The 16,034-nt window shown below is 36.1% G+C and overlaps 1 protein-coding gene across 1 annotated transcript in view; it reads left to right on the plus strand.

Moving 5' to 3' along the window:
• The first annotated feature begins 359 nt into the window (after window positions 1-359).
• Window positions 360-16,034, plus strand: part of LOC113239862 (probable ATP-dependent RNA helicase DDX27) — a 26,607-nt gene continuing 10,932 nt past the window's right edge. The window contains exons 1-9 of the mRNA XM_026477020.1: window positions 360-467; window positions 822-908; window positions 1,712-1,853; window positions 3,696-3,796; window positions 4,894-5,092; window positions 6,595-6,746; window positions 8,799-8,882; window positions 13,526-13,653; window positions 15,196-15,393. Of these exons, the coding sequence (XP_026332805.1) occupies window positions 375-467; window positions 822-908; window positions 1,712-1,853; window positions 3,696-3,796; window positions 4,894-5,092; window positions 6,595-6,746; window positions 8,799-8,882; window positions 13,526-13,653; window positions 15,196-15,393 (1,184 nt within the window). The 5' untranslated portion in view covers window positions 360-374. The remainder of the gene's footprint in view (window positions 468-821; window positions 909-1,711; window positions 1,854-3,695; window positions 3,797-4,893; window positions 5,093-6,594; window positions 6,747-8,798; window positions 8,883-13,525; window positions 13,654-15,195; window positions 15,394-16,034) is intronic.

Raw genomic sequence — 16,034 nt, forward strand, 5'->3', positions numbered from 1 at the left:
ATAGTTTGCTAGTTGGTATAATATTGCCTTCTATCCAGCTAGTAAAAGAACGATAACCTAAAGCATAAAATTTAATTAGATTAGATAGAGATACTACGTCCTATTAGCCACAAACTGGTTTTATACGCCGATATTATAAATAAATACGGATACGGATAACGGAATCAAAAGATAACATTATATCACATTACATTACGCTTATACCGTTTTACGCATGTATTTGTTCTTGGTAAACAACACTATGGGTTAAAATTTCGTTCAAATATGGAATGGAACGTAACAATAACATGTGAGTTTGAGAGATAACCTCACGTTTTCCAAAATCATAGGAAATTAATTTAGTTTTCTAGTGTAATGTGCAGTGATAATTAATAATGTCGTTAGAAATACATCCGGGCTTCATAAGGACCATTAAAGATGGCGAAGAAATTGATGTTTTAGACGAGGAATCTGATGAGGAAATCGATGTAAGTGGAGTGTCACCTTTTCGTGTTTTTATTTAATTTTGTCTACGTTTCATTATTTTTATTAACATGGAAATGCAATTATTGTAATTACTTGCAGTTTTGGGGGATTTCTATAGGAAATAAAATACTTTTACAATGAAGTAAAACCAATGTATTCGTCCTAAAATACAACGTGTTTTTACTTGTATAAAGTTTTAAACGCCTTTAAAATTAGTTTTGTCGAACCCTAAAATTAGGCTATGTAAACTACATTCTTGTATAATTTGGCAGAAAAAGCGAAAAATAATAGATAACATCTATTACAAAGCCAAATCTATTGGATAGTTCATTTAGTTCTACATTTCTTTATTTCAGTATCAACCATCTAAGCAAAAGGTGAAAAGGAAAGCTGATTTTAACCCAAAATTCCAATTTGTATCTTCAGTGGAAGAATACAGTAAGGTAAGCAAACTTTACTAATAGCATTGTGGAATGAGGGCTTTTAGCCCCCCTCCATTTCCACCACCTGGGACAAAAATCGAGACTCAGAGAAAAAAATCTGTACAAATTGTACTGTACAAATTAAAATATCATGCTTTGACTGCCTTCGGTATCTAGCCTATAATTATGGAAACCTACTTTTGAAATAGTCTCGAATGTCTCGTTTTTTCAATATGGATTTTCAATACCGCGTACCCTTTCGATAAATGTACAGTTTAGATCTTAGCAAATCAAACGAATGCGCTTGTTTGCGAAAGAGGCGCGCGCTGCACACGTGCATTATGTTGCAGTTTGCGCGACATCTAAGCTTGCTTGGCTTGCATGTGATGTGATTACAGATGCGCACTTAACAGCACGCATAAAGCTTGCGTGCAGAGCTCGCAGCGGCGCACATTCTGCGCATTTGCCAGATTTGTACACACCCTTAGATTATTTTCTGGTTTTATGAAACTGTAGTAATTTTACTGTCATGATTTTTTTTAATGAATAGAATAAGTGTGACCTTCATCGTACCTGACAAAAAGTGGCGATGAGGTAAATGATGGAGCGCGTACACTATAATGCCTGCTAATTCTCACCTTGAAAAGGCCAATTTATAACATTCCGGAAATTTCACTCCAATGCCGTACACCATGAAAAATGTAGAAGCGTAATGCTTTGTGAGAATCTTGGGTATATACAAAGATTTAGCAAAATGATTTCATTTCAGTCACCAAAAAACTACAATTTTCATCTTTGTTTGATTTAGTGTTATTCTCTTGCAGAACACATGGGACGATCTTCAGAAGTACGTAAAAAGAAATGTAAAACACACATTGGACCAAAAAATAGAGAGGCGGCGAGCGGAGGTTAGAGTCAATGGGACTTCTGGTGCAGTAGACACTGATTCAGATGTTGACAGTAAAGGTAGTATGGTATAACTGGCAGACGTAATAATGTAGTAATGGATATTTCTCTCATCCATAATACAAAATAAAAATAAAATCATTTAAAAATATATAATTTTAGTAGCAGTACTCCTTGTGAAAGAGTTCGTCCAGAGACATTCTGTCACCAAGCAATGAAGTGGGTATTACTGCGTTTATGTTTTGAAGGGTGGTGAAATTACAGACAAATGGAGTTTTCAACTTATGTCTCAAGGTGATGAGTGCAGTGCCAGTGCCCCTCAGTTCTTTGCGATTTAAAGCTCTGAGCGGCACTGCAACTGTTATGGAAAGGTGTGTCGCTTACCATCAGGCGCACGACTTGTTCGTCCCGTCACTGATATTATGAAAAAAGGGATCAGAGGATTTATAGTCAGAAACAGGTGGACCATTACAATCTCAATCAAAGACGCACGACATCTTCGCCCGTGGCAAGATTTCGTCACAAAAGAAGGAAGAATTCTAAGATTTATTAAACATTTTCTGTACAATTTTATTGCACCATTTGTTAAAAACCATTTTAAATTTCCATGTTATCACGTTTTACTAGGCAATTCCCGACTAGAAGAGTAATGAATAACTACATTTTTAGCCGACTTTGAAAAAGGAGGAAGTAGAACATCCTCCTTTTTCGTTTGTATTTTTGTTGTTGTGTGTATGTTACCGATTTCATCAGATCGGATGATCTCGGTAGCGGCCCCATACAGATTTGAACAAAATATTCCAACTCTAAGAATCCGGTTTATTTAATTTCACTCCCTTTCTGTTAACTAATTTCAATAAAACTTGGCACAAGATAGATAACGATTAGATAACATGACCATCATTTTTTTGCCTTAGAACAGGACACCTGTGAATTTATTATTGTTTTAAAAATAAAACGTATATTTATGATAGTTACGAAATGTTTAATGATCAAACATTTAAAAAAAGAACTTGTTTAGTCTGGTGGAATGGCTTTATATGTATATTTACGCTTTTGCGCCATTTTTTTAAATTTATTGTCACGTGTGTCCTATTTTGTGAAAACAGAACATTTTAAAGTACGTATGTATGGTCACGTTACACATATATACATATAATTCCAATGAAAATAAAATACAGCAGAAACGGATAATAAAACTTTTGAAGTTGGTGCTTTTTTATAAACTTATTATTTTAACTTTATTTCATAATCTTGGATTCAAGTTCTTCAGTTTCTACAACAATTTGATTTTTTACAACGTGCTTATGTTTCAATTCCCGTCATCTATGTTTCCTAAACAAATTAATTCATCAATGTGAATAATAATTTAATAAATAAAAATAAAACTCGTTTTTTAAACTATTTTGTAAGCTCAAACTATAAAGCGTTTATGTGAAAAGCGTTTAAAAAAGCACGCTTTTAAAAAAAGCACTATACAACGTTTTAACGTTTAAAAAAATAAACAGTTTTTCCCATCTCTATACGTAACAGTTATATCGCGCTGCACACGGGATAATTTGAATTTTTCTGACGACATTCAATAGCAAGTTGATTGAAAAAAATGGTTACCAAATTAGTGAAATGTGGTTATGTGAAACGATAATAAAAAAAAACTTTAATTGCTAATTTAAATTACAGACAGGCCATTTGGCACTTTTTTCAATCAACTCGTTATTGAATATCGTCAGGAAAATCTTGTTGAAATTATCCCGTTTGCAGTGCGTCATAACTATTACGTAAACTGATTCTCCTTCCGCACCGCGCAGCTACCTCAGGAACCGTCGCAGTTAAGCGGTAGGCCTGTACTATGTTATTACTATTACTGCTTTATATCATTTTCTATGTTTAATTTAATTTCAGAAGGCGATGTGGACGAACTGGAAATATCCGACGATGAACTCAAACAGGACGCTATCAAGACCAAGGAAAAGAAACTGTCCAAGAAGCAAAAACTTAAACAGGTCAGCATGCATAAATTGCACAGATTTCGCTATTATTGTGTAGCAAAAATTATGACCGTATCATAATACAAAACAAATTTAGGATAAATAAAAAGAAAAACAAAATTTGCAAGATAGATATAGGAGCCATATAACAAAATAGTGATACATATATGTATTGGCCACCATACTCCGTGCATGTCGACGTGACTTTAGCATAGAAATGCTAAATTAAATTATAAAATGATAAAATAAATAGTGGTTGTTCATCTAACCGATACCTAGGATTTTATAATACTCTGTGTGAGTTTTGCCGAATAAAACTGAGAAAAAAAGTTACGTTTTATGCTCATTTCTATGAATTCGAAACTTTAAAACGCTCCCCTGTAAACTTGGCAATTTCGACATGCGATAGTTTAGGAGTTGATGTATTATAATTATAGTACGCAGAGAAAGACTTGCAAAAAAAAATCTTCTTGAGATGCCATTTCCTAGCGGAGGTCGGCTATAGTTAGGGGTATCTGTATTTTAGACACAGCTGCACGGAACAAGGATCTTGTGCTCAGGTTGAACCATGTCCGGAGATTCGTAAGCCGCAAAGCACGTCTTCTTCCAGGTTGTCGCTTTTCCTGTTTTTTTCCTTACATGATTAGTCGGAGTAGGTCGTCGTCAAGGAATGTTTCCTTTAAGTAAAAATTTCTAAGTACTTTCCCTCCAGGTGGCATTACAAATTTCCGACCTGTTTATATATATAATCTGTCTATCTGAATGTATAAGACCATACCTATATCTAAATCTAGGTACAATAGATTTTTTGCCATAGCTTAATAATCTATTAACCAGTGTCAGTTCTGTACAATTCATTTTCCATCCTTTAGAAGAAGAACATTTATCCCTAAAACAACAATCAACTGCCTCCGTGGCCGAACATTACCACACTGGACTGCCACGCAGAGGTCCCGGGTTCGATTCCCGGGCCGGGAGAAATATTTGTATGGCCTTATTTCTCTCGTGAGTTTGGGTATACTTTGTAGTTGTCTATGTGTGTGTCCATGGCACCCGCGATACAGGGTTTCCCTAGTGCGGGGCTATAAGTGTGTAAAAAAATGTATTTTTAGGAACTCGAAGAAGATGAAGAAGAAGGGGGTACACGCATTGAATACGACTCGGACTTCTTTGAAGAGCCGCCTCCGTACGATGAGAATGCTTCATTCTACATGATGAACCTATCCAGACCTCTCATGAAAGCCATCGGCACTTTGAACTATGTACATCCTACACCCATCCAGGCTAGCACAGTACCTATTGCGTTGTTGGGTAAGTTAGAAGAATTATTTAGTGATGTTCGGATTGATATATGTTATGATGTTAAGGGCTGGTGTCGGCCACTCTGGAACATTATGGTAGGATACGTGCGCCCGTTTCCTCCTCCATGCTCGCTCTGCACAGAGCTGTTTATTGATAGGTTGATGTTATTGGTCAGTTTGAATATTCTATACCACATATCTCGTGACGTTAGAATCATGTGTTTAGCCAGTTTGAATTTCTTTACTGTCTTCTTTTAAGTTGGTTGGTTGATTACAAACCCATTATAAATACGTAAGGCGTACGATGACCGAATTACGTTGGTCATAAGTAGTGTTGGGTCTTGGAAAAAATTCCATTTTGTAAAAAGCTTATTTTTCCGGATATTTTTTCTTTAATTTTCCACATTTGATGTTGACACCGTCAAAAGTTGAAGTGACTGAATGAAACTGATAAGAGTCATTAATTAATTTTTTTTTCGCAGTTGTGAAATCAATAATCAAGTTTATTTAAATTTATTATAAAACTTCAAAATATATTTCTAACTGTAGAATATAATATAAGGCATCGAAATTAAAGTTATTAGGGAATTTTGCGGAAAAATTCCACTATTTTAAATCTTTCGGAAATTTCATGTTTGATATGTCAAAATTCTGTGTTGAAAATATGCCTTTTTTCGTTAACATAGCGTCAAATTTGAACACCGAGCAGTTTAATATGATTGATGGAGTAAAGGTTGACATGTGGCTGAGTATACTTAAGGCGAAATTCTTGCGTAGGTTTGAAGCGTATGGGATAGATGCTAAGAAATCTATTGCACGACATTTAAATATTTACCTTTTAGAAATAAAATATACTCCCATACTATAAAATGAATACGAGAGAGAAAATTCAATTTCAATATCTCTATTAACAATCGAATTGAACTGATTTTTCCGTAGAACTATATTCTGTAATCTGTGGTAGAACGTAAATTTTGCAGAACATTGTGATTTTTTTTATCAAGCGATGTTTAATCAATCGTGTTTCGAGCCCTATAGATCACTACCGGTATCTTTTTCATTATGAATTTTTCAAAAAGTTGAATTTGTATTTGTATTTTTCGTCCACAAAACAATATTCCGTGTGGTCGAAAAACGTCAAAACGTTTTTTGGATCTCACTTCACCTTAATTTTAAGTAATCTTATGTATACACGTGTTTTAATGAAGCTGTAAGTACTTTGACTTCTCTTGCTAAAAACAGAAAATACCGATCTTCTGTCTTTATTATCAAAAACAAGTTGAATTCGTGTTATTTAAAGTCGAAAAACCGATTTATATTGTGGTCGAAATACGTCAAATCGTCTATTTGTGTCTTACTTACTCTTTAATATTAATGCTAGATCTGAGAGGTCTACTCAAAACATCCATACCAGATCCCAAGACCGAGATTAGAACCTAAGGTGTCTCATGTTTGTTTTACTGTTTAATTGTTGAAGCATCGAGGTCTCAATAACATATATTTTTATTACAGGCAAAGACATATGCGCGTGCGCAGCCACAGGCACGGGTAAGACAGCAGCGTACATGTTGCCCATCTTAGAGAGACTGTTGTATAAATCAGTTGGCGGTGACAGGGTCACTAGAGTACTAGTGTTGGTGCCTACCAGGGAACTTGGTGCACAGGTAAGTGTATATTATCACAAACAATGTAATTATGATATCGATTGTGACTTTAGTGATTATTCCTTAAGAGTCTATACAACCTCAGGTGGCTTTAGTTGATGATAACAGCGAAAGTGTTGGATCAATTACTTCGGAAAAAATATATAGCAAACTTGAAGATATACACTGATTACTATACGGTAGTGAAAACACGATTCCTAAAATGTTCACTATAGAAAAAAAACACAAACTTACCTCGAAATTTTACAAATCGTTGTATTCAATAGGTACTTTACATATATTATTTCTGTAAACAACTAAATAGAACACGTATATTATACGATGTACATTTTGAAATGGCTTTAATTTCGTTTGTGAAAAAATGAAGTCAATGTAATGACCATGTACTCACAATATATTTATGATATAATAGTTTATGCGCGCCAAAACTTGGCTACTTATGAGCGACGTACGGGCGGAGGCCGAGCGTTACGAAACGCGGGAACACTAAAATCCGTTGCCCACCGAACCGAACTTGCAACTAGAAATCCGCGGGTAATAGGTCCCCGATTCTGCGAACATCTACCCACAGACCTGAAAAGTGTTAGAAACGATGAAACGTTTTGTACCCGACTAAAAAACCTTTTATTGGATATTGAATTGTACAGTGTCGATGAGTTTCTTTTGAAACAATTTTAATATTATTTTATTCGACAAGCAGTAGTTATACTACTTTATTTTATATTCATTATTATTATTGTAATTTTATTACTGACGATCATAGGTATCCCTTGACATTGTATTTCCAATTGCAATATTGTGACATTGATAACATGACATAAACGATTCTATTCTATTCTTTTGTTCAATGTCGCTGTCGCTCGACCCATGCAAAATGAACCGCATTAGTACGGAATTAATGTGAATTCGAGCAAAGGTAATATCGACTCATAAACAATCATCGCTTGGTACAGGGTGCTAAGAAACCTATAACTATCTATAGAACATGATTCTTGTCTATATGTGCATTTACTCTCGAACTCAGTAGTACATATTGAATGGTTTTATATTTACTGCCTCTGTGGCCAAACGATTACCATGCTGATCTCCCACGCAGAGTTCCTGGGTTCGATTCTCGGGACGGGAGGACTTTTGTTTGGGTGTAATTTGTAGTTGTCTATGGGTGTCTCCATGGCACCCGCGGTACAGGGTTTCCCTAGTGCGGGACTATGGGAGTGTGCGCTATTATTATTATTAATGAAATTGTCTTTTACTGCAATATTTGCTGATAAGTAATGATAATTGTTAACAAATACCCTCCTTTTTTGGGATCGGTTAAAATAAAAATCTGTAGTTGCATCAATTATGTAGATAAAAATATAAATTGTGGTTTAAATTATTTTTCAGACCCCATCATTTTTGTGAAAAACGTGGCATTTTAAGGCAGGAATAGTATAACGTAATTATTAAGTTATTGAATGTCACGATATTTGACCACCATGATATTCAATTATTTTTTACTCTACTAAACTTACTCCAGTAGTTTTTTATAATAATTATTAATACAAATATCGAATGTTTAGAAATTCGTTCGTTCCGGCTGGATTCGAACCAACGTCTTTCAGCAAGCCGTGCCCTGCTATTGTGTAACGTTTTTCGGACTAACTCCAATAAAATTGTCAACAAAACAATCAATTAGTAGCTGTAAAGGTCCTGGCTGAATGAAGAAATAGATTTCTCACAGATGGCGCTGCGGCAAAAACATAGAGAAATTCGTAAGGTCCATTAATCGTACCGTGGTTTAGTTGGCATAGCGTCTAGCACGGTTTCCTGGAAGACGCTGGTTCGAATCCAACCGGATCGAAGGAATTTTTTTCTTTGTGTTCGTCATCTTTGTATTAATAATTAAAACATAATAACAATAATATCAAGACAAAAAAATAATAAATATCAAGACAGCTTGATGGTACCCGTATTATTCAATTTATGTCCTTTGCAAAGTATTTATTCTTTGTCCTCCTGATACAATGTCTCTCATACGACGATTGAAAATTAAATGTTTTTTCTACCTAGGTACACACGGTAACGAGACAACTAGCACAGTTTACTTCAGTCACAGTTGGGCTGTCGGTTGGAGGATTAGATGTCAAATATCAGGTAATTTTATTGCGTATTTTGACGTACAGCGTGTTCAAAATATCAGTACATAAAGTATTGTATCTGTTCTCCCGAAAGCGCAAGTATAGTCAGAATCACGTCAGTTTTTTTTTATTGGTAAGAATATTAAAATCGCTCCAAATACGTTAACTTACTTGCGGTGTACTGACAAATCTGTAATAGGTTTATTCGACACCGTTTTATGTTTTTAACGGTTACCTATCGTTCGTAGTAGTTAGTTAGTTAGTAGTTCCAAATGATATTTTCCAGAAATAACGTTTACTCGAATTTTCGTAACTCCAAAAATAATTGAGAGAAAAATGTTTTCTCTTTTAAACCTAATTTAACCTAACCTAATCGAGTCTTTGCGATAAACATCCAACATATCCTGAAAGAACAACGGTTTCGTTATAATACGGTTTTCGGTGTAATGAAAATTCGACGAAAAGTTATTTCGGAAAAAAATTCGAGTTTGTGATAGGTTACCGTTTTACTTACTATAAGCGAAATGCTGTAAATAAAATGTAAATTAAAAGAAATGTTGAAGTTGAAGAGCGGGGTGACGTTTACAGAAATGGGAGGAGTTACGTTTACATATATTTTGATCGGATTGTATTGTCATAATTATTATAGCGGTGCAATCTGCTGGAGATGTGCAGTTTCTTCTTTAGGCCGTCTTCAAATTAGACGCTTGTAGTAGCGGTGTAGTAGCGCGACTGTGCCGCGGTAGCAGCGCGTCTGTAGCGCTTCAGTAATTTTTAGTCCACTAATTCTGCTCTGATTGAAGCCGAAAAGTGCTATCTCAATCGGAGTAAGTTTTGAGAAAATCGACTTTTTGTAAATTGTATTTATAAAAATAAATCTTTTTGAAGATGTTAAAACTTATTTATACGTATTTTTGACTAACAGATTTATTGACATACCTAAATTATCCAAAAATTGTATCTACCTATTTTGTGAGATACCGCTATTTTGATTATAAAGGAAGCCGCCAAATCTATTAGTAATTTAAGGAAAAAATGAGATATAAAAATACTTCTTAGTGGTTTCCTAAATGTTCTAAGTTAGATAGAGCTGTTTATTAGAGCGAAATTATTATAGCTATTGATAGATAAAAACTAAAAGGGCGTATCTCGGAGGTAGCGCCTTTCGACTTAGCAGGGTAGAATTGTGACTGGCACTCGGCGGTCACGTTAGTGGCGTTGCAACTGCGCTTCTAAATATTGCATGACAACTAGTAGTGGCGCGGCTGCAGAGGTGCGTAATGTAATAATAAGCGTCTAATATGAAGGCGCCCTAAGTGTAGTCAGCATAATATCACATTTTATAGAATAGGTCAGAGTCAGTGGCGGATTTGCGGTCTTGGCTACCCTAGGCTCCCAGGCCATGTGGTCAGTACCAGTCGCCCCCTTTCTTAGCACTCACCACATTCTGGTAGACTACATATTCACAATGAATTTACTTTATTGCCAACTTTTATCGAAATCGATTCAGAACTTTAGTAAACTATAATGGCTGCTAGTTTTTAATAATAGGGGTTAAAGTATGAAATTGCCGATTTGTACTGAAAATCTAAATTGTTTATTTTTTAAATTTTTAACAAATTTATTTAATCAAAATAGTTGCCATTATTATCTATACATTGCTGCCATCTAATGGGAAGGTTATTAATGCCTTTGCGATAGAACTCCGACGATCTAGACTGCACAAACTGTGTGAAAGCATTTTGTACTGCCTCCTGAGAAGAAAACTTCTTGTCACGTAGATAATTGTCCAAATCACGAAAAAAATGGTAGTCCGTTGGAGCAAGGTGTGGTGAATACGGAGGATGACGAATGGTTTCTAACTGCAGTTCCTGAAGGGTCAAAATGGTTTCTCGTGCTGTGTGAGGTCTCGCGTTGTCGTGGAGCAATAATGGTGAAGATCGATTCATGAGTCGGGGCTGTTTTACTGCTAGTTTTGTCAACATGGTTCGGAGTTCGGCACAATAGACATCTGCCGTTATTGCTTGACCAGATCGGAGAAAACTATAGTGAATAACACCATGCTGAGACCACCAAACAGTTACCATTACCTTTTTATTGGTAAGTTTTGCTTTAGGACACTGTTGTGGCATTTGACCTGGGGTCAGCCATTGCATTTTTCTTTTCCGGTTATCATAAAGAATCCACTTTTCATCACATGTTACAATTCGATCCAATATTCCTTCATTTCTGTACCGGTTCAACAAGGCAACACAAGTTTCAACACGCGTTTCTTTCTGCAGATCAGTCAAATCATGAGGCACCCATTTTTCGTATTTTTTTATTTTATTGATTTGACGCAAGTGAGTCAATATTGTGGGTAAGGTAACGTTAAACCATGCCGCTAATTCCTGGGTAGTTTGACTAGGATCGGCTTCCACTATCTCTCTTAATTCATCGTTATTCACCTGTGTGGGCGGTCTTCCTCGTGGCTCGTTCTTTAAGTCGAAATTTCCATCACGAAAGCGTTTAAACCAAAATCGCACGGTGCGTTCATTAGTAGACCCCTCTCCAAACGCAGCATTGATATTGCGGGCTGTTTCTGCCGCGTTAGTTCCGCGTCGGAACTCGTATTCAAAAATCACTCGAATTTTCGCAGTATCCATCTTTCTTGTCTAAATTGAATAACAAAAACAATTGAAAGTCGATGTTCAAATGTTTCAATTTAAAAAAAAAAATCACAGAAACCATTTGAAAAAAGTTTCATTCGAAAACCTCAAACCATGAAGATTCTATGAAAATTCAAAGAACCTATTGCAATAAAACGGCAATTTCATACTTTAACCCCTAATATTTTCGGAGGTTTCAGATACATTACAGATTTGTAAGATATCTATATTTTATACATAAAATGTACGAAAGTGATTTAGGAAAATTATTGTTATGCAGCGTAGTGCGGTCCGCATTTTGTGTCTGGGAGCCTTTAGGATATTTAGGTACTTTTACTTATTTCGTGTTATCATCAGTGAATTTTTTGTCACGATTGACCGCCCCTGAAATCTGGCCGCCCTAGGCCCGGGCCTACTGGTCCTTAGGGCAAATCCGCTACTGGTTCGAGTAATTAAAATCGCTTGAGAGACTTTACTTACTGCAATTGTTGAGGCAACAGTACCAAGTGGGCGAATGCGTGGTGACGTTAGCTGAAGTGGCAAAGGTCGAGATATTTGTATTGTTGTCATAATAATCATCTTGTAAAAGCCGTAAAAACGGACCACAACAATAAATTCAGGAGATGGTCAGTTTCTCGTTATAATTAAAGCTATTTTTAATTCACTCGTTTAATTCATTCAATTAAAAATTTTAAAAAAGCATTCCTATAGTACGTTTGCGTTAAGAATTCAGAGAGTTGTCGGTGCAACTGCAGGTTCATTCACAGTGGAGTTAAACTTCAAACAAATTATATTTTAAAAGATTAAGGTTAGTGGATAAAAATAAACTTAATGGTTTAAATTCAAATAAAGTCATTAAGTTTAACTGCCTTCGCGGCCGAACGGTTACCATGCCGGACTGCCGCTCAGAGGTCTCAGGTTCGATTCATGGGCCATCTCGGGAGAATATTTGTTATAAAACAATTTTCTTCTACGAGTTCTATGACGTCATCCAAATTCCACACGGTGTTTTCTTCTTTTATTACGTGGTTGCGGCATTTATTCCACCGATTAGCATCCTTCGAACGTCTGCCTTTAACTAATAGACCAGATGATCTGTGTTTGAACTAGTCACTGTGAACTTGATTTTTTAATTTTGAGCGACCTGGGGGTCGATTCAGAACCTTACGACAACTCAGTTCTCGACCGATGCGATTTGATTTCGTACGATTTCTTTTAATTTTTATTCACAACATCCGAATCGAAAGTCAAAACTGTCGTATTCGAAGCCGAACCGAAATGACGTCACACCTGTACGATTACTCGAACTTCTCGACCGACAAAGGGTACAAACGTTATTCAGAATGTTGTTTACAAAGCAAGAATGTAATATGGAAATATCATACTTTTTAAAATAAAGTCTGGATTTTGTTCAATTTTATTAATTTATTTTAATGCAAGACTAATGCCTTTAAAGTCTTAAAAATGTATATATATAATAGATTTTCATTTTTCTTATAATCTATTTCACCGACTAACTCCGTAAACCCTATTGGATAACGATATCGTATCCGAATCCAAATGGAACGCTTAACTCGAATGTTCTGAGTAGCTCGGAAAGCGCCCTTCGATTCGAAAACGATATCCAATCGAACGATTCGGTATAATATCGAAGAGTTCTGAACCGGGTCCTGATTGGATACAGGTCGTGGTTAGGACAATGATTCACTGCATTCTTAACGCGAACGTACTATAGTGCATATTGGTAATTAGATAAAATGTTTTCAACTTGTTTGTATGCCTAATATAAAACCGTATGAGGACCTTCTATTTGTAGTCTGTACTTTTAGGGAACTAAAAACTTTACTTTGAAGACGCCCTAAATGTTTATGAGCAGCTAATGCTTTGTATGAGAGATGAAGAATAAAAAAATGTAGGTAATTTGTAGAAATACAATAACAAATTGGATTGCTGTGTACATCTCTCTCGTATTATGCAATGGTTAAACCCATTGTTATATCCACACTTACAGGAAAGCGTACTCCGTAAAAACCCGGACATTGTGATAGCAACTCCAGGTCGATTGATCGATCATATCAGAAATACGCCATCCTTCAGCTTGCACTCCATTGAAGTGTTGGTACTGGACGAAGCAGACAGGTAAGGTCACAATGTCACAATATCAAATCATGCAATCACGCACATCTTCAACATGCAGGTTTCATCTCGATGGTCTCCTTTACCGAAAAGCTCATGGTAAATTTCAAATTTATAAGCACATAAGTTCCGAAAAACTCAGAGGTGCGACTTTGAATTCGAACACACGGCCTCTGTTTAAAGTATAATTCCGAACCGAATAAACAGTGGCGCATACATTAGATTATAGAACAGTTCACACGGTGTTTATCCTGCAAAAAACGGACGAATGCTGCAAATATCGAGTATATAACCAGAAATAGAGACGAAATAAGGGTCGTACATTCCTGGTAACACATTAGCGATACAGCTCTTATAAATATCAACTCCCGTTTGCACTGAATTAGAGACAGACCAACTACTGACCTGCGTGTACGTCTCCGTATATTCCAAAAAATATTCTGTATTTATTGTAATAAATATAATATCTCTAACAATGCCGTGCTGTTCTATTCGGTGGTGTGGGAAAAACAGCAAAACATCTAAGTACATAACAAACGGAATCACATTTCATCGGTAATTCAATATTAAATATGTCATTTTGCAATTTTCGTCCATTATAGCAAAGCTCAAGTTAACTGGTCGATTTGAAATGAAACAGTTGACAACACCCGTCAATTGTTTCGAACTCGGGCTAGCCAATCGGAACGCATTTGTCACAGTAATGTTATGGCAGAATAGTTTTCAAACAAATTAAAAGACATTTCGTCTCTATTTCTGGTTATATACTCGATGGCTGTATGCCGCTGGCTGGTGGATGACGAAAACCGTGCAGTGCAATGCGTATGTTGTATGTTGTGTTTTGTACGTAACATTAGTATTGTTATTCGTGACACAAAAGGGGGTGGTATTACCTGTTCGGTGCGCCAATGCGCTCGGAGCGTAGGGTTGTCACATTATAATTTTAGTTGTACCATGGACGAAATAACACAAGAGGACTGATAATCGCTATACAACATAGAGTAGTCGAGTATTTCGTACCTATTACACCAGATGCCGCGCCATAATTTGTTTTATATTGACGAGCTGTAGTTTGTTATAATTATTAATACAAAGATCGAACGAGAATCGATCCGCTGGTTCGTTCCGTGGCTTAGTTGGTATGCGTCTGGCACGGTACGCTAGTAGACGTCGGTTCGAATCCGGCCGGATCGAAGGAATGTTTTATGAGTGTTCGATCTTTGTATTAATAATTATAACAAACTAGTGGAGTGATTTAACATAAAAATAATTGAATATCAATTCAATAAGAATTTAAATAGAGCTGTAATTTATCAAGCCTACTCTAATTTCTAGTGATAACAAACAAAACAACTAGATGGCTAGATTATTGAACTGATTTTTATGGATACTGCCTAATACTGATTCTTTTATATTATTTAGGATTAGCGCCATCTACCAATATTAGTAAGCTTTAATTTATAAATTAGTTTGTAACTCCCAATGCTATCAATTGACACGCATGTGGTAAAATCTTCACAAGCGTCCAACAATCCATGTTTTCAGAATGCTTGACGAATATTTCGCGGAGCAAATGAAGGAGATAATCCGGCAATGCTCACCTAAACGCCAAACAATGTTGTTCTCGGCAACAATGAGCGATGAGGTGAAAGATCTCGCCGCGGTGTCTCTCAAGAAACCTGTCAAGCTGTTCGTTGACTCGAATAAGGATGTGGCTTTCAATTTGAGACAAGAGTTTGTCAGGTATGTTTTTTTATGATGACAAATGACGGGACGAATGTGTCGTGCGCCTGGTGGTAAGCGACACGCACGTCTATAACACCTGCAGTGCCACTCAGAGCTTTAAATTCACATTCACAGACGTTTTAGTTAATTCTTTTTTTTTGTTTTAACATAGCCCCGCACTAGGAAAATCCACACATAGACAACTACAAATTATACCCAAACTCATTAGATAAATAAATGTAGGCCATTCAAATATTTCTCCTGGCCCGGGAATCGAACTGGGACCTCTACGTGGGAGTCCAGCATGATAACCGTTCGGAGGGAGGTAAATGAAAGCCGCTTTATTGGAGGTTTTTGTAGGGTCCTCTTTTTTTAATGCTCAACAACTGTGTCTTAATTTACTTGACTACTGTCTTAGCTGGTATAGCGTCTGCCATGGTATGCTAGAAGACGTCGGTTCGAATCCGGCCGGATCGAAGGAAATTTTTCTGAGTGTACGATCTTTGTATTAATAGTTATAGCAAACTAGTGGAGTAATTTCACATAAAAAGTAATTCAATGTCAATTCAATAAAAATTGAAAATACAATGAATGGCGACATCTCTAGCCAGGGTGTTACGGGGTAACTAAATAAAAGAAGAATACCCTTGTAAACAAAA

This window comes from Hyposmocoma kahamanoa, unplaced genomic scaffold (genome assembly GCF_003589595.1).
Source record: "Hyposmocoma kahamanoa isolate Upper Pololo Valley unplaced genomic scaffold, ASM358959v1 116, whole genome shotgun sequence".
In the NCBI taxonomy this organism is placed as follows: domain Eukaryota; kingdom Metazoa; phylum Arthropoda; class Insecta; order Lepidoptera; family Cosmopterigidae; genus Hyposmocoma; species Hyposmocoma kahamanoa.